Source organism: Trichechus manatus, unplaced genomic scaffold (genome assembly GCF_000243295.1).
Source record: "Trichechus manatus latirostris isolate Lorelei unplaced genomic scaffold, TriManLat1.0 scaffold00031, whole genome shotgun sequence".
NCBI lineage: Eukaryota > Metazoa > Chordata > Mammalia > Sirenia > Trichechidae > Trichechus > Trichechus manatus.
The window spans coordinates 21,036,859-21,060,870 of NW_004443967.1; the positions used below are offsets into that span (position 1 = coordinate 21,036,859).

Sequence of the window (24,012 nt, forward strand, 5' to 3'; positions counted from 1 at the left end):
CATGTGTTTGCAGGAGCCGGGGGCGGGGGCTGCCCCGCGGGCGGCGGCGACTTCCAGTGGTGCTTCTCGCAGGTGAAGGGGGCCATCGACGAGGATGTGGCGGAAGGTAAGGTCCGGCCCGGCTCGCACCTCCCGGTGTGGCGGGCACGTCCCGGCGCGCGGCCCCGCCTCGGCTTCCGCGTGGTCCCGCTGGTGCAGTGCCGTCCGCGCGGATCCGGCGCCCGGCCTTGGAGCCTCCGGCCGCGACCGCATCTCGGGCCCCGAGAGGGAGCGCCCCGAGCAGGTTCCGGCCTCCCACGCTCGCGGGCCTGGGGACGGGGGACAGGCCAGGGGTTCAGGCCCGGGGGGGATGACAGGCCTGTGGGTGTCAGGCCCGGGGACACAGGTCGAGGGGCTCACACCCGGGAGGGGCAGGCTGGGGGCTCAGGCCCGGGGGGCGGGAAGACAGGCCTGAGGGAGTCGGACGCAGGGGATCAGGCTCGGGGGCTCACACCCGGGAGGGACAGGCTGGGGGGCTCGGGTCCGAGGGGGACAGGCCGGGGAGGGCGGCCCAGGGGGCACAGGCCTGGGGTTCAGGCCCAGGGGGCGGGAGAGTCGAACGCAGGCAATCAGGCTCGGGGGCACAGGTCGAGGCGATCAAACCCGGGGGGGGAAGGGTTGGCACAGGCGGGGGTGCCCAGGGCCGACGGGGAAAGGCCGGGACTCGCCTCGCGCCCCGGGACCACGCTCCCCTTCCTGCCTGGTGGCCGTGGTGGCTCGAGGAGTCGGCCCCGTGGGAACCGATGCGGTGGGGCGCTGTTCTGTACGCGATGGTTTCTGAGTGCGCTCATGGCCGTGTCGTTTTTAATGGCATCCTGGTCAAGAAGGAGGAGTTATGTAAGGAGCCCAAGGTCACAGACCTGGGGAGTGGTGGAGCCTGGACAAGAACGCGGGTCTTCTGAACCCAGTTCTGGGTTCTTTGAAATGGAAGTGGCTGCTGCTTTCTGTGTTTGGTGGAACTAAGAAAATAACTGCAGAAATGGAGAACTCAGGATGTATCAAACGGGCTGACTGTACTTGTGAGCTAGGTAGGGGCTGCAGTTCTAGACCCAGGCGAGGTCTTTCATCACCTGTCTTTTTGCCTGTTCTTCATCTTTAAAATGAGACTTTGTCTACTGGGTTCTTAAGGCCGCTTTCCAGGATTCTAAAATTTTTAATTTTACTACAAATCTCGGCGTCTTTCCCATTTCTACTGCAGGTTTTAATCTTGAACGTCATGGCATTACTTTAAATTGGCGGGGAGTTGTGTCAGAGTAGCCAAGGTTCAGAGTTTCAGGGCTGTGGGCAGGAAACTGGGAAAGTGTCCCCTGCCTCACTCAGCTTCCCATGAAGCTGCACGTCATCTCAAAGGAAAAAAAAAACATACTTTTCTTTATGAATAATAGAGTGTAAAAATGATTTTTAGAGACTGAGAGGTTTAACATTTTAGTTTCAGAATAACAGAGTGACTTGTTTTGTTGTTCACCCATCTTACTGGACATTGTGAGCCTTTCACCTTTCAAGAATGAATCGTCATTGGCTGATGCTTTGCACCAAGTTCATCTTCCCTGCCCCGAGTTTGTCTTGCCTGCCCCGAGGAACCAACAACCTCCGGCTGACTTCCCTCCACCTTGGCTCTTCTGTGGCCTTTGCTCCCTCTGCCTTCACCCCGTACCTCTCCTTGGCAGTGTCTCCTTTGACGCATGACCCTAGGGGACATCTGTGAGCCTTGGCCCGTGGGACAAGTGCCCAGGTGGTTAAGCATGTACAGTTGTGCTGTCAGAAGTTTGTCAGGCTGTGTGGTTTTGGGTTGAAACTACGGGATTTTATATAGTCTCAGTAAGCATGCAGATTCTGTTTTTTTTGTATCGATTTAAAGTAGATTACTTTTTGTTGTTTCATTTCACATGTGTTTGCAGTCTTAAACCCCTACTTTGAGTAGAAATTTGAATTGAGCTAGGAGTTTCGTATTTTGAGTTGTCGTATTTTTGGTGTCTTTGCTTTGCATTATGGTGCAGGTCCCGAACCTTTGTCTGTTAGCCCACACAGAGGGTCAGTCACCCGTCAGGGTTAGCCCATTCCTAAGTCTTCTTTGTCACATGGTTGTGATAGCGGGAGTTTGAATTGCATTAACAGAAATTGACAGTAACTAGGAAAAATGCAATCTTTAGCTACTGGTGATTTTTAAGCAACACAAAGAAAGAAGCTGGTGGAATGCTTTGCAGAATTTCTGGCCCAAACTCAACCTTGATGAAGACATTTTGACAAGAGTTACTAGGAGATCGGTAGGTAGCTCGAGGGAGGTTCTAAGCTTTGACTGTAGGACTTGGGGTGCGCTACAGTCTGTCTAGATGCGTGGCTCTGAGGCGTGTCTGTAAGGCTTTTTTCTGGCCTCAGCTTTACTTCCAGTCAACCTTAACCCTACACTTTAGACCGTGTTTCTGCATTCCCTTGGGATGGGTGATAAGATGGAGCATTAGAAATTGAGGCCCAAGACTGCGCCTCTGTTCAGTAAGAGCAGTATCTACAGAGGTGGAGGGGTGGGGGCAGGGGGAGTTCAAAATAGGCACCGTCGACTTTGAAGATTGTAGAGTGAATAAAAGACAGGCCTTTGTTTTTCAACCAATGGTTTTGGGGCGGCATTAATCATAGCTCCTGGTGAGAGTGCTGACTGTCAGCTGGGATGCTGTATAAGGGCAGGCCAGCCAAGGTGCTGCTCCGGCAGCACTTTCCCGTCTCTGCTGGTAGGCATGGACCAGGAGGCGAGTATTTGTCCTGCCGGGGACAAGACGCGGGAGTGGCAGTCAGTGGTGACTCACCTCTCCTACCCCTTCGGCAGGCTGGCTGTGAATACTCTGGGAGGCGGACTAGGCGACCTTTTAGGCCTGAATAAGCAAAAGTTGAAAGAAGCAGTAAAACCAGCGAGGCTTCCAGAGTAAGCAAGGAGAGAAGTTGTTACGTGTGTGCTAAGCAGTGACTGCACGTCCGTGTGCAGAGTTTTCATGTGGGATGTTTGGTGACCTCCACCCAGCTCTGCCCCCTGCTCTGGACGTACTTTCCCTGGGTGAGCCTGCCCCCCCGGGTGATCCTTCCCTGGGTGAGCCTGCCCCCCCGGGTGAGCCTTCCCTGGGTGAGCCTGCCCCGGGTGAGCCTGCAGATAACATACTGTGTTACATCCTCTGTCTATGCCTGCTCTGATAGACTGCAAGGCTGGGTTTTTGCCTCCTCTCCCACTTCCATCTCCATTAGCACCTTGTAGAAGATCCAGCATGGAGATAGTGATCACTAACAGTTGAGTCTTACTGTGTCCCAGAAGTTGCTCCAGAAGCTCTACGTGTGTCGGTTAATTTAATCCCCACACAACCCCAGGAAGGAGGAGCCATTGCTCTCCCCCGTTTCAGGTGCAGAAACCAAGGCGCAGAAGGTCGTCCGCTTCCCACGGTTACACGGCCACTATGTGGCAGAGCCAGGGTTTGAAGCCAGGCCAGCTGGCAGCTGCGCTGCCTCAGTGAGTGTGTGCAGCCAAGACAGGTCCAGCCCTGCCGTGGGGTGCGGCTGCCTGGCCACTGGGTCCTGCTGGTGCTCAGTGGTGCTCTCGCCCCAGGAAGCGTGGGAAAAGTGCCCTTGAAAACAAGTGGGGACGAGATGCTGTTAAAGAAGTGCCTGTGAGAATGGTAGGTCAGTAACAGGGTTCGGGTGGCATCTTTTCAGAACACTTCTCGGAGCATTTGAAGAGTAGGTGTCAGAGGCAGTTCGTCGCACACACTGCAGTGGACTACCTGCAAAGGTATCTTGACACCGTTGCCACTTGCTTGCCGCCAGGGAAGCTTCGGGTTTCCGGGGAGAGGTCGGAGGAGGGGCTTGCGTTCGGCTCTTACCTGGTTTGTACGACTTGGTGTTGCTTGATGGCAGCTGTTCCTTTCATCTCAGGATTTGTAGTTCAAGTGTCTTCGCTCTTTATTTGATTATCTGGTTTTAATCAACTTCTTAATCCATGATCCAGTCTGTTGCTTTGAATCAGACATTAACGTTTTTCTAAAGAAATAAAATTAAACAGTTAAAGGTTTGTCTGCGTAACTCAGACTTGCGTCTGGGGAGTCGTGTAAATAATATGAACATGTGGCTAATCTGGTAGAGTAAATCCTAGTTATATCCCGAGTTTACATGTGCCGTCAAGTCGGTTCCAACTCAGGGCAAGCCTGTGTAGTGCAGAAGAGAACACTGCCTGGTCCTGCCCTGTGGTAGGATGGATCACTTGTGTGTGGCTTTTCTTACCATGGTCTTGTAGGTCACTTGTAAGTCACTTGGGTGGGACTGTGCAAATAAGGTAATTGTGGCCCACCAAAGGGATTGGTCAGTTTTGCCATCCCACTGGGCTTGAAATGAGCCATCGCAGAAGTCAAAGCGGAGGATCTCACCATAAAGTCCAGCAGGAGAGGCTACCAAGAGACAGCACAGTGGGCTTCATGGCTCACGGAGCGAGAAAGCTGAGTGCCTTTGGGCTGAGGCTTACTGGCAGAGCTAAAGGAGCTTCGTAGCGCTTGCCTGAGCAGGGCAGAGGCAGAAGGGCCAGAGAGAGGCGTGCCTGCGAGCACAGCTGGGAAGAGGCTGTCCTAATGGAAGAACTATATCCTGAGTGTACCTGAGCCTGAACTGTAACCTATTACTTCCCTAATTAACCCCATAATCGTGAGTATTGTCTGTGAGTTCTGTGTGGCCTTTGCAGTGAATTATTGAACCCAGCACGGAAGTAAAGAGTGCCATGGGAGGGACGGTTGGTGTCAGAATTGGTAGAGATGGCAAGAGAAAAGCCATGTCTGATCTCTGCCTCATAGAAATCAGCCTTGGGCTGTTGATCTTGATTCTCCTTCTCCCTTTTGAAGTTAGAGGTCAGACGCTGCCCCCATGCCATTTATACATGCACCATCCTCACAGTGATTGCTGTGTGAGCCCGTTGTTGCAGCCACTGTGTCAGTCCATCTCATTGAGGGTCTTCCTCTTATTCACTGACCCTCTACCTTACCAAGCATGATGACCTTCTCCAGTGACTGATCTCTCCTGATAACATGTCCAAAGTATGTAAAACATAGTCTCACCATCCTTGCTTCTGAGGAGCATTCTGGCTGTACTTCCTCCGAGACAGATTTGTTCATTTTTCTGGCAGTCCATGTTACATTCAGTATTGTCCGCCAACACCATAATTCAAGGGCATCAATTCTTCTTCGGTCTTCCTTGTCCACTGTCCAGCTCTCACATGCGTATGAGGTAATTGAAACTGTCATGGCTTGAGTCAGGTGCAACTTAGTCTTCAAAGTGGCATCTTTGCTTTTTAACACTTTAAAGAGTACATTGACAGAGGACTGCCAAAAATTCAAGCCAGACTCAGGAGAGGACGTGGAACCAGGAATATCATTGCTGATGTCAGATGGATCTTGGCTGAAATTAGAGAATACCAGAAAGATGTTTACCTGTGTTTCAGTCACTACGCAGAAGTATCCAACTGTGTGAATCATAACAGATTATGGATAACATTGCGAAGAGTGCAAGAGTTTACGTAGATATTACGAAAGAAAGAAATATTCTAAGCTGGGGAACGGCAATAAAAATTAAGAGACCTTGAATATCAATAAGGATCCCTGGTGGCACAGCAATTCAGTGCTTAGCTGCTAACCAAAAGGTTGGCAGTTAGAACCCACCAGCCGCTCAGCGGGAGCAAGATTTGGCAGTCTGTCCATAAAGATTTACAGCCTTGGAATCCCTGTTGGGCAGTTCTGCTCTGTTCTGTGGGGTTGCTGTGAGTTGACATCGACCTGATGGCAGTGGGTTTGGGTTTTTTGTTTGTTTGAGTATCAGTACCAGGAAGTTATTGTGCTTCATCAAATATAAGATACATCCTGATTTCGGTGATGTTAAAATGTGGAAAATGTGCTGCTTTGAATCAGTGAAATACAGTGTTGGTGAATGCAGCACTCCAGTCACAGTCATTATTTCAGAGTGTCGTATTGATGTCTTCCGGGTGTAGAAAATTGTGTAATCAGTTTTTATCATTGATATTTTTAAGTCTCAGTGGGGTGAGAGGTCAGGTTTTTTTAAATATTCCAAATCTGATTTCTACAGTCCTGTTATAGAATTCCCGCTTACTTCATGTTTCTACCTGCACCATTGAAAAAGCCCCGGGAACGTGGCCTCCAGAAGAGGCATCGTCTGCAACAGTCACGCCCTCTGGTGACCTTGTGCAGTGTAACTTACGAGAGAGCTTCCCGGGGAGGCTGCCTTTAGGAAATCACACATGTGCCTTTCTTAAGAGTCATTCTTCCAGCACACTTACTGAGCACCAGTGGCATAGTGGTTAACAGCGCAGCTGCTAACCAAAAGGTCAGCAGTTCGAATCCACCAGCCACTCCTCAGAAACCCTATGGGGCAGTTCTGTCTACTCTGTCCTATAAAGTAGGGTCTCTGTGAGTCGCAATTGACTCGGTGGCAGTGAGTTTTTGTTTACCGAGCACCAGCTGTATCTCCATGTCTTTGGAATCAGGATGTGTGTTCAAGAAGCTGGACTAACTGTAGTTATAAAATCAGGTGCAGATTTACAAGATTCGTGGTAATATTGAATCACATCGATTTTTCTTGCCCCACGTGGGGTTGCTGTGAGTCAGAATCAACTCTACAGCAGCTGGTGTGTTTTTTTGTTTTTGCTTTTTCTTGCTCAGGACTTTTTTTACTCCTTGATCTTAAAACGTCTGTTGTTTGATGGAAAGTTCTGGGTTTGGTTCGTGTCTGGCGTTTATTAGCTCTGAAGACCCTTCTGCCCCATACCTTGCTGATCCTAAAATCAGGAGTACTTACTCGATCTTCAGATTTCTGTTAAGGTTAGACAGTGTGTGGTGCTTTTGTAGCCTGTAAAGTGCTATCAAGTGTTAGATACAACTGCTAATCAATTCTCATGTATTTTAAGGTATTTGGGTTAAATATAAAAAATAGCCTTTTTTTGTATTTGTTTTTACCTCCCTCCTCATCTCTCTTCCACTCCAGTTCTCATCCACTGGATCTGTTGTTACTGTTAGCTGCCGTCGAATCAGCCCCCAACTTGTGGTGATCCCATGCACACCGAACAAAACACTGCCCGGTCTCGCACCAGCCTCGTGATCGGTTGCAAATTGGACTATCGTGATCCATGGGTTTTTTTCCCCACTGGCTGATTTTCACAAGTAGATTGCCAGGCCTTTCTTTCTAGTCCCTCTTAGTCTGGAAGCTCTGCTGAAACCTGTTCAGTATCATAGCAACATGCAAGCCTCCACTGACAGATGGGTGGTGGCGGCGCGTGAGGTGCAGGGCCGGAAATCAAACGTGGATCCCCCGCGTGGAAGGTGAGAGTTCGACCACTGAGCCGCCACTGCCCCCTCCACTGGGCGTGGCCTCTTGATGTTTCCATGATCGTTCCATGATCCTTCCCATCTCCTGGTCTTTGCTCAGACTTCCTTTCGCTTCCTGTCTGCCCTGCACACCCTGCTGATCCTTCTAAATTCATCTCAACTTCTCTTTGTTATGAATCACTGCTCCAGCCACTCTTAGCTTTCTGAGACTCTCAACTTTCCTTTTACTTAGCATCGCATGCTGTTTATTTTAGACTTGTCTTTTCAACTTCGTGTTAAGCCTAGTAAGGAAAGCCATGTTGTTGGTTGCTGTCGAGTCTGTTTTGACTCATACAGCCCCCATGTGTGCAGAGTAGAACTATTCTATAGCGTGTCCAAAGCTGTCACCTTTTGAAGCAGATCGCCAGGCCTGTCTTTTAAGGTAACTCTGGGTGGATTTTAACCGCCAGCCTGTCGACTAGTAGTCAAGTGCTCAACAGTGGGCGCCACCCAGGGACTCCTAAGGAAAGCATAATAGGTGGAAAGCGCTGTCATATAGGTGAAAGAGTATGGGGTTTGAAGTCACATGGATTTTGGTACAAATCCCCTTTCTACCCTTTTACTAGCTTTGTGTTAACTTGACAAGTTACGTACCTTCTGTTTCTTCATCTGTAAAATGGGTACTATTACCTATGACCATTAAAAGGTTGTGAAGATTCCAGGTAATTCGCAGAAAACAAACGGCTGCTGGTGCCAGATGTTGGAGATGGAGAAGCACTGTTCCTGCCAACAAACGAATGAGTCGTGACACCATGGTGGATACCACGGCGTGCCCCGGGAACACAATAGGAGGTGGCCTAGTAGACAGACCTGGGGGAAGTGGAGAGGAGGAGAACTGGACAGTCTTCCCAAAGGGTGTAGGGAGAGGAAGGAAGGGACGGGGAGAAGAGCGTTCGAGGTAGAGGCGGCTTGAAGTGGAGATGCTTGGTGCATTTGGGAAATCGGAGAACTTGGCGTGGTTGATAGCAAAGAGGGTGATAACTCGAAGCTGGCAGGGGGCAGATGATGATTAAAGGCCTTGAATGCTGTGCTAAGGAATTTGAATTGTATTTTGAAGATGATTGTGAGCCTTTAAGATTTTAAGCAGAGAGTGACATCATCTTAACCTGTTTAGAAAAGTCAGTCTAGCCTTTGGGGAATGGATGGTAACGGGGTAGGAATGGAGGCATTTCTGCCAATCAGGAAATTACTACAATAATAAAGGCTAGAAATGCAAGTTTACACTAAGTCAGGGGTCAGCAAAATTTTTTTGTAAAGGGCCAAATGGTAAATATTTCAGACTTTGTAGGCCAGGTGGTCTCTGTTGGAACAGCTGAGCTCAACTCTGCTTTTGTAACAGGAAAACAGCCATAGACAATGTGGAAACGAGGGGGGTAGGACTATGTTCCAATAAAACGTTATTTACAAAAACAGACCGTGGGCCACATTTTACCTTAGGGTTGCAGTTTGCTGACCTCTGCTCTGAACTGTTGGTTCTCAAAGTCTTTTGGTTCCAGGGCTTTAGGCTCTTAGTCATTATTGAGAACACCAGAGAGCTTTTGTTTGTGTGAGTAACATACATTGATATTTCCTAGATTTGAAATGAAAACAGAACAACTTAAAATATTTATTTCATTTTAAAATAATAAGTCTATTACCTGTTACCATGTTATTAATAATTAAAAAAAAAACACTTCCAAAACAACAACAACAAAATTTAATGAGAAGTGGCATTGTTTTACACTTTTGCAAACCCTTTATCTGGCTTAATAGAAGACACCTGTGTTCTCATATCTGCTTCTGCATTCGTTCTGTTGCAGGACATTGTTTTGTTGAAATATATGAAGCAAATTTGGCCTCCCACAGATGTGTAGTTAGAAAAGGAGGTGTAATTGAATAACTCCTCATGTAATTGTAGATATTCTTTGATATTACACCAAAACGCGATGCCTGGTAGTTTCTTCAAGTTTTGTTGCACTTGGAAATCTGAAGCGGCATCAGTGAACTGCTTATTAACTCTATTCCGCTGAAATCCATAGTCCTGTCTTGCACTTTCAATGGATCTTTTGTTCATTTAGTCATGCCACGCATTGGTCATTTAGAAATACTGGTGGATTGAGTTCTGCAGATCTTTCAAATGTTAACACCTTTCACTATTCAAGAGAAAAAATCACGTTTGTTAGTATCACCGCCAGTCTCATCAGAATAAATACACTCTTTTTGGAGGGCAATTTGGCAGTTTTCTGTCCAACTCCAAGGGTTATTGTGGTGGGATGGTGGTGTTGGTGTTCTATCGAGTCCATTCCGACATTTTGAAGGCATGGGGGCAGGCTGCCCAAGCCTGCACCCTGCCGGCCACCTAGTAGCTGAGGCCACGTCCTTCCTGTCCGTGAGACGGGATAACAGTAGTCCCTGCCTCGGAGGCCTGCTGTGAGCCTTCACTGAGGCAGGAGCGGAGCTCGAGATGTCACCTGGCCCCTGGGAAGCACTCGGCAAGCATCGGCGCTGCAGTTCTTGCTGTTAGGTATTAGCTCCTTGAGGACATTAATTGTGGTTTCTTTGACGTTTTGATGTATTATCTCTCTTTCTTCCAAGTTCCTCCTTTCTTTATTGAGACATCTTCTCCCCCTTGTCTGATGATCCTCAGCTGTTTATTCATATTTAAGAGAGGAGACACTTGGAAGCTGACAGACAGTTCTGTGAGTGGGCTGGGCTTTTAGCTGAGGGCTTCCCTGTGGCTGGCCTCTTCTGAGGACGCCTGAATGTCTGAATACAGCATTTCACGGACAAGTGCTGGGGATGGTGGGAAGGCATGCTCCTGGCTGCCAGCATTTGGGGAAGGAGACATGAGAGTCAGTTGCTGTGTGCTCCCCCCGCGAACAGGATGGGCCTGGGGCTGGGCAGGACTTGGGAATGTAGCCCCTGGGGAGCGGCCGTGGGAGTCTCCCTCTGCACACACTTTGACTGGAACTGGTCAGGTTCCACTCATCGTCCGCTTGACATCATCCAGAATGTTTGTGGACGCTTCTACACTTGTTGCCACTTCTCTTACATTGTAGACAGATGCCTTTGTACTTCCTTCCGACATTTTAAATGGGGGCTGGGGAGGGAAAGGAGATGAACACGTGCAGACAACCCATCATCTTTAACTAAAGTCTGCAGACAGATTCTTAGGAGCTGCTTCACGAGCTGAAGCTGAAGATGCTTCAGGACTCATATTTGATGATGATCTAACGTTCAGTAAGCATGTTCTGCATCAGCACGGAGACCACCCTACAACAGAACACGCTGCTGACATCTGCCCTTGTGGCCCAGCCTTGCTGGGGCCCTGAGGAGAGGCCCAGACCCCGCAGTAGCAGACTGCACACTGCCACCATGCCACGTCAGGCCAGGTGACGTGGGCTACACCGTGCTGTGGTCGCCCAGCTGCTCAGAGGAAAACAGGAGCGTTGAGTTGTCACCCAGTATGTGGACAGGAGCTTTGAAATACCCGACTCACACCGAACCCCAAGCCAGTACCATATTGATGCTTTTCGTATCAGACTAGTTTTGTAAAACAATATCCATCCGATTAAATTGATGCTGGTAACTTAAATTTTATTGGTTTTATAATTTTGTTGGTATTTAATTTGTGTATTTATTTTGGTTTTAAAGCTCTTATAAGCGCTACAGAGGGTCTGTCTAATTTTAGGTTCATGCATATTTACGTAGCATAATGAAAATAATTTCTCAGCGCTGGCAGTCAGTGGTAGTTGCTCTCCTGAAAAATTCAGTACATTTTAATTAAGTTTCAAAGTCACTGACATAGCTAGAGTACCATTAATTACATAATATTGTGTGCCTTCTGGGTATAAATGATGTCGATTTAGTCTGTTTTGATCCTATAAAGATTAGTTTCTATAGGCATATTATGATTTTTTTTAATTAGTAATTTGATTTAAAAGTGACTCTTCTAACAAGAGGAAGCCTAATCCTTTTCCAAAGTCTTCCTGAAGATTTAAAAAAAAAAAAAAGAAAATCTCAGGCAGTAGAATTCAGGGTGTTGAAAGTCAGCCAACAGGGCCAGTGCACTCGGAACTTGTTTTGCAAATGTTAGCATGAAATGATGTATTAACAGTTGTCGGATTAAAATGTCCGTGCCGACCTTTAAGAACTGCATTCTATCATGGCGGATTTTTGGGGAACTCTTCAGATTGTTTCTATTTTGGGGTCCATGTCTTAGTAGTAGGTAAGCTGTTTACAGTATCGATCGAGCACTTTGGGCTTTAGTGATACCATGGGCCTTGCATGTACAAAGCTGTCTATTGTTTGCCAATAGAAGGTGCCATTGAGTGGGCTCAGAAGTGGGGCTAGGTCTGTTGTGATCCACTCACAGCACACACTGTCACCTGGCCGACGTTGAGTCCAGTCTGGTCACAGAGCCAGCTACAACTGGTCCTTGTCCTCATTTGTCAGTGCTCTGAGGAGCAGAGTCAGCCGTTCTCCTCTGTAACTCATCACTGAGCCTTTTCATGTTACAGATGCAAATACTCTACGTCATAAATCCAGATCCATTTTCTCCAAACCAGATGGCTTACCTAGCGGCATGTGAGGACTTCTACCACTTAGTTTTGTTGTTCTTTTTATCCCTTTTCCTCTAGTTAGTGGATGTCCGACGTTGTTGTTTTGATAGTGCCAGAAATCTCGTGAGCCATCGTCATCAAATGGGAGTAACTTCATCCTGACAGTGACACAGAACTTGTATTGTCTAGGTGTTATTCTGTACAGAAGCCAACAAAGGTTATTGCATAGAATCTTGAAATTTTCTGTTGGTTTGTTGTTGTTAGATGCTGTCCAGACGGTTCCGACTCATAGCGGCCCTGTGTGCAACAGAATGAAATATTGCCTGGTCGGGTGCCATCCTCACAGTCATTGCTGTGTTTGAGCCCATTGTTGTAGCCACTGTGACAGTTCATCTCATTGAGAGTCTTCCTCTTTTTTGCTGACCCTCTGCTTCACGAAGCATGGTGTCCTTCTCCAGGGATTGGTCCTTCCTAATAACATGTTCAAAGTACATGAGACAAAGTCTGGCCATCCTCACTTTTAAGGCGCATTGTAGCTGTACTTCTAGGACAGATATGTTCGTTCTTCCGGCAGTCTATGGTATATTCAATATTCTTCACCAGCACCATCATTCAAAGGCATCAATTCTTCGATCTTCCTTATTCATTGTCCAGTTTTCCCATGCATTTGAGGTGATTGAAAATACCATGGCTTGGGTCAGGCGCACCTTAGTACTCAAAGTAACATCTTTGATTTTTAACAATTTTTAAGATGTTTTTTGCAGCAGATTTACCCAACGCAGTATGTTGTTTAATTTCTTCACTGCTGCTTCCATGATTGTTGATTGTGGATCCAAGTAAAATGAAATCCTTGACAACTTCAGCCTTTTCTCCATTCATCATGATGTTGCGTATTGGTCCGGTTGTGAGGGTTTTTGTCTTCTTTATGTGGAGGTGTAATCCACACTGAAAGCTGTGGTCTTTGACCTTCATCAGTAAGTACTTCAGGTCCTCATCACTTACAGCAAGCAAGATTGTGTCATCTGAATATTGCAGATTGTCAGTAAGTCGTTCTCCAATCCTGATGCCACGTTCTTCTTCATATAGTCCAGCTTTTCAGATTATTTGCTCAGCATACAGATTGAATAAGTACGATGAAAGGATACAACCCTGACGCACACCTTTCCTGATTATAAACCAAGCAGTATCCTTTTGTTCTGGCCACAACATTGCCTCTTGGTGTATGTACAGGTTCCTCATGAGCACAATTAAGTGTTCTGGAATTCCCATTCATCACAATGTTACCCATAATTTGTTTTGATCCACACAGTCAAATGCCTTTGCATCATCAGTAAACACAGGTAAATATCCTTCTGTTGTTCTGTGGTTCCACGTCCTCTTCTGGATCTGGCTTGAATTTCTGGCAGTTTTCTGGTCAGTGTACTGCTGCAACCATTTTTTCATTGTCTTTAGCATAATTGTACTTGTGTGCGATTAATGATATTGTTAGATAATGTCCACATTCTGTTGGGTCATCTTTGTTTGGAATAGCCATGTATTTGGGTCTCTTCTCCTTGGTTGGCCAGGTAGCTGTCTTCCAAATTTCTTGGTATAGACAGGTGAGCACTTCCAGCATTGCATCCATTTGTTGAAATATCTCAATTGGTATTCAGTCAATCCCTGGATCCTTGTTTTTTGCCAGTGCCTTCAGTGCAGCTTGGACTTCTTCCTTTGATATATGCTACCTCCTGAAATGGTGTATGCCGACCAGTTCTTTTTGGTATAGTGATTCTGCGTATTCCTTCTTTCTTCCTTTGATGCTTCCTGCCTTGTTCAGTGTTTTGCCCATAGAATTCTTCAGTGTTGCAACTCGAGGCTTGAATTTTTTCTTCAGTTCTTTCAGTTTGAGAAATGTCAAGCATGTTGTTCCCTTTTGGTTTTCTGTCTCCAGGTTTTTGCACATTTCTCAAGCTTCCTTTGAAATCTTCTGTTCAGCTCTTTTACTTCATCATTTCTTCATTTGATTTTAGCTACTCTGTGTTCGAGAGCAAGTTTCAGAGTCTCTTCTGACATCCATTTTGGTCTTTTTTTTCTTTTCTTTTTAATGACTTTTTGATTTCTTCAAGTATAATGTCCTCGATGTCATCCCACAACTCTTCTGGTCTTCGGTTATTAGTGTTCAGTGCGTCAGATCTGTTCTTGAGATGGTCTCTAAATTCTGGTAGAATATATGCTCAGGATTATACTTTGGCTCTCATGGACCTGTTTTCATTTTCTTCAGCTTCAACCTGAACTTGCACGTGAGCAGTTCCGCCGACTGCCCCTGGCCTTATTCTGACTCATGATATCGAGCTTCCCCGCTGCCTCTTTCCACAGATGTAGTTGATTTGATTCCTGTGTATTCCATCCTGTGAGGTCCACGTGTGTAGTCACCTTTTATATTGTTGAAAAGAAGGTATTTGCAATGCATGAGTCATTGGTCTTGCAAAATTCTATCATTCAATCTCCGGCATCATTTCTACCAGCAAGGCATATTTTCCAAACTACTGATCCTTTTCTGTTTCCAACTTTCGCATTCCAATCACCAGTGACTGTCAGTGCATCCTGATTGCACGTTTGACCCGTTTCAGAATGCAGAAGTTGATAAAAATCTTCCATTTGTTCATCTTTGGCCTTAGCAGTTGGTGTGCCAATTTGAGTAACAGTCATACTAACTGGTCTTCCTTGTAGGCATATAGATGTCGTCCTGTCACTGACAGGGTTGTACCTCAGGACGGATCTCGTTCTTTTTGGCAGTGAATGTGACGCCGTTCCTCTTCAGGCTGCGATTCTTGACATAGTAGACCCTGTGATTGTCGGATTCAGGATGGCCCATACCAGTCCATTGCGGCTCAGTAATGCCTAGGGTGTGGCTCTTCAAGCATGCCGTTTCATCTTTGATGACTTCAGATTTTCCTTGATTCATACTTCGTACATTCCACGTTCTGATTATTAATGGATGTTTTTACAGCTGTTTCTTCTCATTTTGAGTCTGCCACATCAGCAGATGAAAATACCTAAAGCTTTACTCCATCCACAGCATTAAGATCAACTCTGCTTTGAGGAGGGGGCTCTTCCCTAGTCGTGTTTTGAGTGCCTTCCAGCCTGAGGGGCTCATCTTCCAGCACTGTAGCAGATAGTGTTCCGCTGTTATTCCTAACTGCCGCTATTCCTAGAGTGTCCACTGACCAGTTTTTTCAGAAGGAGATGGCCGGGTCCTTCTTCTCGGTCTGTCTTAGTCTCAAATCTCCGCTGAAACCCGTCCACCACGGGTGACCCTGCTGGTATTTAAAGTACTGGTGGCACCAGCATCACAGCAACACACAAACCACCACGGTCCAGCAAACTGACACACGAGTGCTGGTCTGTTAGTGTAGGAATCAGATTTATTTTAAAAGTTAGCATTAGGCATGCATTTAAAATCAGGCATCCTTCTGGCGCTAATGTTTTCATTTTCGTTCTCTTTTAAAAATTAATTTTCTATATTTCTATCCAGTATCTTTGTACCCCAGCCTAGATAAATCAGGGTGCAGCGGGGGACCAGACGTTGGGTCAGTGTAAGCAGAGCTCCCAAGTCCACATGTGCCAGCGGGCTGTGGACACCACAGCCCGCACTAAGTGGCTGCTTGGTAACTCCACGTTTGCTGTGAAAATGTTGCTTTCCTTAGGGAGACAGTTTTGTGTGTGTTTATCTTTCTTTGGATACTTCTTTTTACGGAATTTTGGTAATCATTGTGAGTCCTCCAGAAATCTTCATCTACTCAATTGCTTCTGTTTCATTGACAGCCGACGTCATTTCAACTGTCGAATTTAACTGCTCTGGAGATCTTCTTGCAACAGGAGACAAGGGTGGACGAGTTGTTCTTTTCCAGCGAGAACAAGAGGTCAGTAATTTACAGTCCACAGGACGGATGATGGTTCAGCCCTTCTCAGACAACTTAGAAGACAGGAAGCAAAAGTGTTTTCTCAGTGTTTAATTTCATTTTGATTCAGTTACATTTTTATTCAGTTAAAAAGCCCGTTGCCGTTGAGTCAATTCAGACTTATAGTGACCCTATAAGACAGAGTGGAACTGCCCCGTAGAGTTTCCAAGGAGCAGCTGGTGGATTCGAACTGCCGACCTTTTGGTTAGCAGCTGAGCTCTTAACCACTGCACCACCAGGGGACTGACTGTGTAGAATATTCTTGCAGAAATTATTTTAGGAGTGAACAGAAAGATCTGTGACTTTTCTGCTCACCGGTAGTCTTGCCGCTGAGCTCCCAGTTAAGTCACAGCGCCTTCCCTTTACAGCAGGGCTAAGAATGTCTGCGATGCCAAGTGAATTCCAGGTGGTGGTACTTGGGATTTATTTGCTTTCATCCTGAGATTACTTAAAGAGACTGTGGAAATCACTTTACATGCCCAGGTCTTTTTGATAAGAATTTTTAACATTACAACTTTGAGGGCTAGTGAATATTATTGAAGTTTTAAATAAATGTTGAAAGAAAAATAGTTGGACCTAAATTTTCGTAAATTGCCGTCGGTAATCCATTGATTACCACCTGTGTTCTTTGAGTGCATTAGCCACTGGGGGTGTGATTATATGCGTATGAAATCGGGCAGAGGAGTCCATCCTGTGATACTTGTTCCTGTTCTCAAGATGACAGGCATCTGGGGTCCTCGGCTGGAGAACAGATATGCTTCAGAAGGCCCTTGGCAGTGTGGGCCCTTCCTCTGTACATTGGGGCAGAGCTGCAATATTAATGAAGAATATGAAAATCTGTCTAAAACATTAGTATTTAAGAGATGCTTCACTTACCAAGTTAGTGTCCCAAAGCAAATTTTAAAGTAATTCATCACATGTAACTTTTTTAGGTTGTAGCAGACAGTCTGTGAAAGGCCTCATCGTCCCCTTGTTGAACTGAATTCGATTTGGCCTGTTAGCCAGGGAATACATGGGGAAATGTTTGCATTTCTTTTCTAATTACTGTTTCATTAGAAGTTTGTCCTGGTCAGCCCGTGGTCAGCCTGTCAGGGCAGTTTTATCCCAGGTGCTTTGGAGAATGCCAAGGGCCTACCAGGGTGTCTCCTGGCTGGCCTCTAGGGATGGGGCTGCCCCCTGCAGTAGGACCTTCTGGTGGTGGCTCTGCTGTGCCTGGTCCCCCAGCAGGGGAGAAGGTCTGCAGCTCAGAGACTGAAGGGGGGGCGGGGGGCAGGGTCAGGAATAAATCCCCTCTCCCTCCCTCCTAAGAGGTGAGCAGGCTAGTTCTACTTCCTCCTGAGGAAAGTGATGGGGAGGGGTCTGCAGACCAGAGTCCTTGCTGGCGCTCACAGATGAGCTTCCCTCATAAGCACTGGCTTCGGGGTCATTTCTGTTTTTTGAGGGAGAGAGGAGAGTGGGAGAAGAGCCAGGCTTTGCCAACTGCCTTTTGCTTCTGGCTGCCCTCATCAGAGTTCTGAATGAGGGTGAGGAAGGAAGTGAGGTAAGTTTCTGTTACGCGAGTATTCCTGCCAGAACCCACTGTGTGGCCAGGCCTGGGCTTTCTGGAAAGTGTTTGTCTTGCCGTTTCCCTGATACATTCATAAGGAAGGCCGCTGGTCTTCCTGTCTCTGCTTCCCAGCAGATGAGTGGGCAGTTACCATTACCCCCAAAGTCTTGTCTAGATTTGTGTGGTAGAACTTGGGTGTGGAGGCTCGAGGGCCCTTGTTCCTTCCAGCTCAGAATTCGTGCTCTTCTGTGTCGCAGTCAGTGCCAGCCCCCGGGCCGAGCGGAGGCACCTGCTGGAGTCTATGGGAGGTGATTCCTGGGTGCCCTGTGCCCGGGGAGGGTTGCTTGGCTAAATGGGAAGAGATTTATGGGCGCTAACAGATCTCATTATCAAATTATACCTGTGGCAGCTCTAATTTTAATTGTGTCCATGTAAATTAAAGATTTTTTAAAATCTTAATTTCTCTGATTTGAGATGGAAATTCTTTTGTGTATATTGTGTATATTATCGTTAATCTTTGAAAATCCTCACAGGTAATTTGACAAGTTTGTCATTTTGCGTTCTTAGATGTAGAATATCACGCAGTGCTGCTTAAGAAGTGTGTGACCTGCCTTCCCAACAGAAGTAAAAACGTGTGGTAGTGGTTAAATGTTACTTTAGCCGGAAGGTGGTTTAACCAAGCGCAGTCATAGCTGTGTTAAATGATATCCTTAGGGTAGAAAATGAAATTTGTCCTTGTTTTAGTGGGTTATAAAAAATACTAGCTTCAGATGTGAAATTGACTATGATAAGAATCCAGCATCTTGTTAAAATGATTGGCTGTATAGAGCTGTGGGGACCGTCACACTGACTGTTCACATCACTGTATGTGAGGTGACAGATTTGTACAGGAGTAGTCCCTGAAGCGGTGTAAGTTCGGTAAGCCTGGTTAACTGCAGCTTGATAAACTCCAGCAACTTATTTTTTTCTCATCTTTCTCTTCATATTTTGGGTAACATAAGAAGGACTTTCATATTCCACCTGTTTCTCAAGTAGGATATCTAGCTTCTAGGCAGCGTCTTATGCTTTGAGTTCGTTTAGCTTAGAGTTTGGTCGACTTGTATTTTAGGGTGGTTGAGAGCATAAATTATTTTCTCCTCCATATAACTTCTAGCCCGTAAATTAGTAGTGAGACGTGCAGTGTCTGTCAGCTGTGTAAGTAGCTTGAGCAAAGATGGGGCTGGCAGCAGAGAAGACAGAGGTGGGTGATGACTGTGTCAGCGGCTTGAAGGTGCCCTTGGTGGTATCACAGTGCCGGTGAGGAGAAAACCGCTGCCAGCTCAGCTGCCGCGGGCTCGGTGTGATGCTGCGTCAGGATCTCCGCGGCGTGGAGAGAATCCAGGGAGCAGAGAGGCCTGCTGGAGATACGGCAGTGCCCCCGAGACAGCCGGCACAGGACGTAGAGTTAGGTCAGGAGCCTCTGAGGGCACGGGCTGGGGAGACTGGGTAGCCAGCAATGTGACTCTCAGCTTAGTTTGTTCAGCTGCAGAATCCTCCGTGCACATCCAGTGCTGCCGGGAAGCCCCGCGTGTAAAGCCGAGGAAGGGGAGTTTCTGGATGGATCCTGCCTCCCGCCCTCGGAGCTGGGGCCGCAGAGACCCGTGTGAGCCGCCTGTGTGCTCGGCCTCACCTTCTGCAGCTCTGGCCCCTTTGCAGAATCACTTTCATTTGAATATTTCACCTAGTTTCATCAAAAATCAACGTATCTGGAAGCAAAATCACTGTCCCCCAGGGTGCTGTCCGCCTCTGGCCCCCTCCCATGCGGGTCCGCAGCTCCTGTCAGAGCCCACCCCCAGTCTAGCAAGCCTCCTTCATTGGCGTCAACGGCGCCATCTGGCTTCCCTCTCAGGAGACCTCTCAGCCTGGGCATTTCCTTCTCTGTGCCCTGCTGTTCTGTGTGGATCGATGTCACCTCTTCTGTGAACGAGCCTCTTAAGACACGGGACTGCTTGATTCTGCAGACTTTATTTTATTTTTATTGTGCTTTAGGTGGAAGTTGACAGCTCAAGTTAATTTCTCATACAGAAATTTACACACATATTGTTCTGTGACATTAGTCGCAGTCTGTACGATGTGACAGCACACACCCCCTCTCCACCCTGGGCTTCCCGTGTCCGTCCAACCAGCTCCTGTCCCTTCCTGCCTTCTCATCCTGCCTCCGGACGGGAGCCGCCCATTTGGTCTTGTGTATCTGCTTGAACCAAGAAGCACAGTCTTCACAAGTATTATTTTATGTTTTATAGTCCAGTCTAATCTTTGAAGAGTGGGCTTTGGGAATGGTTTTAGTTCTGGGTTAACAGAGCGTCCAGGGGCCATAGTTTTGGGGGCTCCTACAGTCCGTTAGACCAGTAAGTCTGCTCTTTTTACGTGAACTTGAGTTCTACTCCACACTCTTCTCCCACGCCATCCGAGACCGTCTGACTTTTCTGTTTAAATCATTCACTTTTTCCTCACTTCCAGCCGAGTTAGAACTATCGGTTGATGTGTTGTCCTTCTTCATAGAGAGGCGTGGGGGCAGGTGAAGAGGGAGAGCAGAATAAATAGCATTAACCACCTCCCACGACACCCTCGTGAAAACCCACGTAACGGAAAGATTTTGAAAACCCACGTAACAGAAAGATTTCCAGGCTCTTGCTGATGACTGCGTGATTTCAAGGAACATAGGATACATAAAAATTCAGTAAAGTGGAGAAACTCACTTGAGATATTATGTGATCTTAGTTCAGAAACGTAAAAAGTACCTATCTAGATATAAAGATTTATTTCTTTGGCACACATACTGAAGTGTAAAAAAAGTGTAAGGTTTTGGATCTTGGTTACAGAGCAAGAATTAAGCAAAATACCGGTGTCCTTGCTTTTTAATTATGAAATATTTAATATTTCATATAAAATTTCATTTCCAGCCTACAGAAGATTGCAGGAATTAATATAAATATACCCACGAACCCACTCCCCTGATTTGATTCCATTACAAAAGGAAACGAAACACTGGGGACACAGAAGAAGCCCCTTCTGTGCCCCTCCCAGTCCCGTTCTTCCACTTTGCCCCCCAGTCTTGTGCTATCCTGTCTGCCTTCCCCAAGTTGATCATTATTCTGAAGAGGGTATCTGTATCTTCCCAAGCGTGTTTTTCTACTTGTACTGTAATTTATGGAATTGTTTTGTGTGTGTTGAAAACTTACGTGAGAGGTATTACATTAGGGACATCTTTGTGCAGTTTGCTTTTCTTACACACCATTGTTGGGCGTGTCCATGCTCGCGTGTGGAGCTCTAGGTCATTTATTATCACTGCTGTGAAGTATTAGGGCCGTGAGTGTGCCGCTTTCCACTCCGCACTGGCCTGCCCTGGTGCTGACCCCTGCTGGGCTGTGTGAATGAATGTTCTAGAGAGGTCAGCAGGCCTTTGTGCACAGGCCAGAGGGTAAACATTCTCGGCTTTGTGGGCCCTGCAGCCTCTGTCACCTGGGCTGAAGCAGTCACAGACGTGGGAACAAGTGTGCTGGCCGTGTGCCAACAGCTTCACTCACAGGTGGCCCACAACCTGCTCAAGGGGACGCCCAAAAGAGGAAGGGAAGGCTTGCGGGGGGGATAGTCTTCATCTGTTCTTCTCAAGTAAGTTAATCCTGAGTTTCATGCGTTTGAGAGTTTTTTGGCCCAGAATTTTGTTAACTTTTAAAAATGCACGTGGTCGTTTGATACTCAGATCGGTGGTACTGACGTTTTCTCTGCACACTGCGCTGTTCACTAAGACAGCTGTCCTGTTTCCTTGCAGAGTAAGAGCCGCCCTCACGCTAGGGGAGAATACAATGTCTACAGCACCTTTCAGAGTCATGAACCAGAGTTTGACTATTTGAAAAGTCTAGAAATAGAGGAAAAAATTAATAAAATTAGGTGGTTACCACAACAGAATGCTGCTCATTTTCTACTCTCTACAAACGGTAAGAACTTTTTCTTAAGTGTCTTTTTGGTTTGGATTATATTTTTGATTTTCTGTGTATGGATTCCTTTTTATTTTAACTCATTCTAGGAGTTATTTCTGCCTTAAACTTTGGGGGGAGGGTAAATTATTAGCTAGGTAGCAAGTGATAGTTGGGTTGAAATTTCAAAGAGTGCAAGAAAACAGAACACCCCACAATATCACAGGGTTACTCTACTCTGCATCTTTGTATTGTACAAAAGACAGTGTTTGTCCGTGATTGGAAATGTGAATGTTCAAAGACCCCTAGCTTATAAATCAATAGAACCACAAGGCTTTCTAATATAATATTCAAGTAATAGTGGTCGTGTTATGGTTTTTCTTTTAATATGGAGAATGGGGTTTTTATTTTCAGATAAAACTATTAAATTATGGAAAATAAGTGAACGGGATAAAAGAGCAGAAGGTTATAACTTGAAAGACGAAGATGGACGACTTCGAGATCCATTTAGAATTACAGCACTACGGGTATACGTTGCCTTTTCTTTAAAATATCCAGTACTTTTCACAAATTAATCAAGAGCAAATAATGCTTAAGTCAGCTGTGTAGAGAGTATTGTTACCAGGGAGCCCTGTGAGATCTGCTTTCGGGATTCATGGAGGTCGTTTGCAAGTAACAGTGATCACTTTGACATTCCTTTGTTAAAAACTGGGACTCCTCATATTTTCACAAAAGCAGGAAGCCGCACATTACCCTCAGAAAATACAGTGATAGTAATGAAAAAACTCAGATTTAATTCCACCACAGAAATATTTCTCAACGTATCAGCTCCTTTCACTCTGAAGGCTCAGAATAGCACGTGGGCACAACTGAAGTCCAAATGGAGTTCAGGACACGACCCTGGATGAAGTAGCCACGGACCACCAGGATACACCGGTGCTGGTTCTGATTTCATGTCCGCTGCGTTAGCTGGGTTGGGCTCTGACGCTCAGCGCCCTTGGGCAGTGTCTCCTCTGTGCCTGTCGTTCCGTGAGCAGCGTTGCTTTTTCATGGTTAAATTCTCCACTCCCGCTTTGGTTCTCCCGAGTGCAGTGTGAAATGAACACATTGCATCAGCTCTAATACCGAGGCTTTTTATGCTTTAAGATTGGGTACAGCTTACCACCTTGGTGTCTTGGCTCAGTGGTGCCTACAGGTGATGGATTCTTGAGTTAGAGGAAGTGTGGTGAGGAGGCCAGGCACACGGAGTCACACCACGGGCACTGGGGACCCCAGGAGGTGCACACTGCAGTCAAAAAGCATAGCGTTTCTGTTCGGAGGCAGACCTACAACAAATTGTCCCATAGGAATGTTGCTAGTGTGTGTGAAAATTGTTGGTTTGTATGTTTTTTAATGAGGTTAAAAGTCCTTGTTGATGTACTGTTTATCAAGTGAAGACCTAGTTAGTGAACATATTCCAACTGAGTAGTTGGGAGTCTTGCAGAGAAGGAGCTATATTTTAGAGCTCTTTGCTAACACGTGCCCCCACAATCGTGAATACTAGGAACTTACTGGGCCCAGAGAGTGCTGGTCTGTTTGAATAGCATTTTGGGGCATTTCCTGTGTTGAGCAGTGGGCCAGGTGCTAGGATATCGTTGCACAAGACAGAGCCACCAGCCCGGCAGCAAAGGCAGCCTTCCAGCAGCCACAGAAACAGTGGGTCATCGCAGGGATTCTTGTTCCGAAGGAGAGGTGCAGGATGGCAGCGGCGTGAGACCTCTCAGGTCGACGCTGGCACGGTTCTTCCAGTGGGCTGCTGAGTGCTGGGAGGCCACGTCGTGTGCTCAGATCCAGCTCATAGAACCGTAATTTTTGAACCAAGGGACTCTGCCCCTAATGCCTGGTGGTTCCTAGTACGCCGCCATGCATCCTTGCAGTAGTTTGAGATTAATCTCCGTGAGTGACAGTAACAGAAGCTTTCCCGTGACCACAGCTAAACTACCTCTAACACAGAGGAGTGCTGGAGTGGCCAAGGCCCCGGGTGCACCCTGTCCTGTGCCAGGCGTACCCACCCCCCACCCCACGCTGTCACCACCGCCCCCCTGGCCAGGCGTAGCCCTCTCTCCCAGCTCTCCCCTGGACTTCAGTGGAAACAGGTTAGACCCCACATTTCTCCTCGTCAGACCCACCTCACACATCACGACTCCCAGGTCCCGACCTTGGATTTCGTCTAAGGCTGCTTTTGGAGATGAGCTTCAGGAGGACCAGTGCAGTCGGGGGCCGCGGTGACGCGTGGGGGCTGTTGTGTCATCATCCGCTGTTTTCATTGATAGCGGGACAGGCGCTCCCAGAGCGAGCGGGTAACTGCACCCTGGGCTCGCTTTGGGTGTCGGGTCCACTGGGAGTTCTTACCTCAGAAAGGTCAGCATTCTGTTATTTGTCTGCACTTAACTGGGTAGGAGTCAGAAATGTTGATTTTTTTTTTTTTTTTAATTTTGTTTTTCAATTATTTTCATGCCAGAAAGGGAATTTCATTAAAAGAAGGCATCTTTATTCTAAGCAATGCCTTTGTCGTAGTTTCTGGTTAGTGGGGCTTGTCAGAGGGCTGTGGTGTCTGTT

General features: G+C 46.8%; 1 protein-coding gene across 2 annotated transcripts in view; it reads left to right on the plus strand.

The window, feature by feature from the left end:
* Window positions 1-15: 15 nt before the first annotated feature.
* PPP2R2D (protein phosphatase 2 regulatory subunit Bdelta) overlaps window positions 16-24,012 on the plus strand; it is a 39,121-nt gene continuing 15,124 nt past the window's right edge. Inside the window, exons 1-4 of one of the 2 annotated variants that reach the window (XM_023730063.1) lie at window positions 16-106; window positions 15,776-15,873; window positions 21,270-21,435; window positions 21,829-21,941. Coding sequence is in view for 1 of the 2 variants with exons in the window: in XM_023730062.1 (XP_023585830.1) it covers window positions 21,406-21,435 (30 nt within the window). In the remaining variant the exon portion in view is untranslated. Of the gene's footprint in view, window positions 107-15,775; window positions 15,874-21,269; window positions 21,436-21,828; window positions 21,942-24,012 lie in introns of those variants that run through there. The other variant, XM_023730062.1, reaches the window with a different exon arrangement.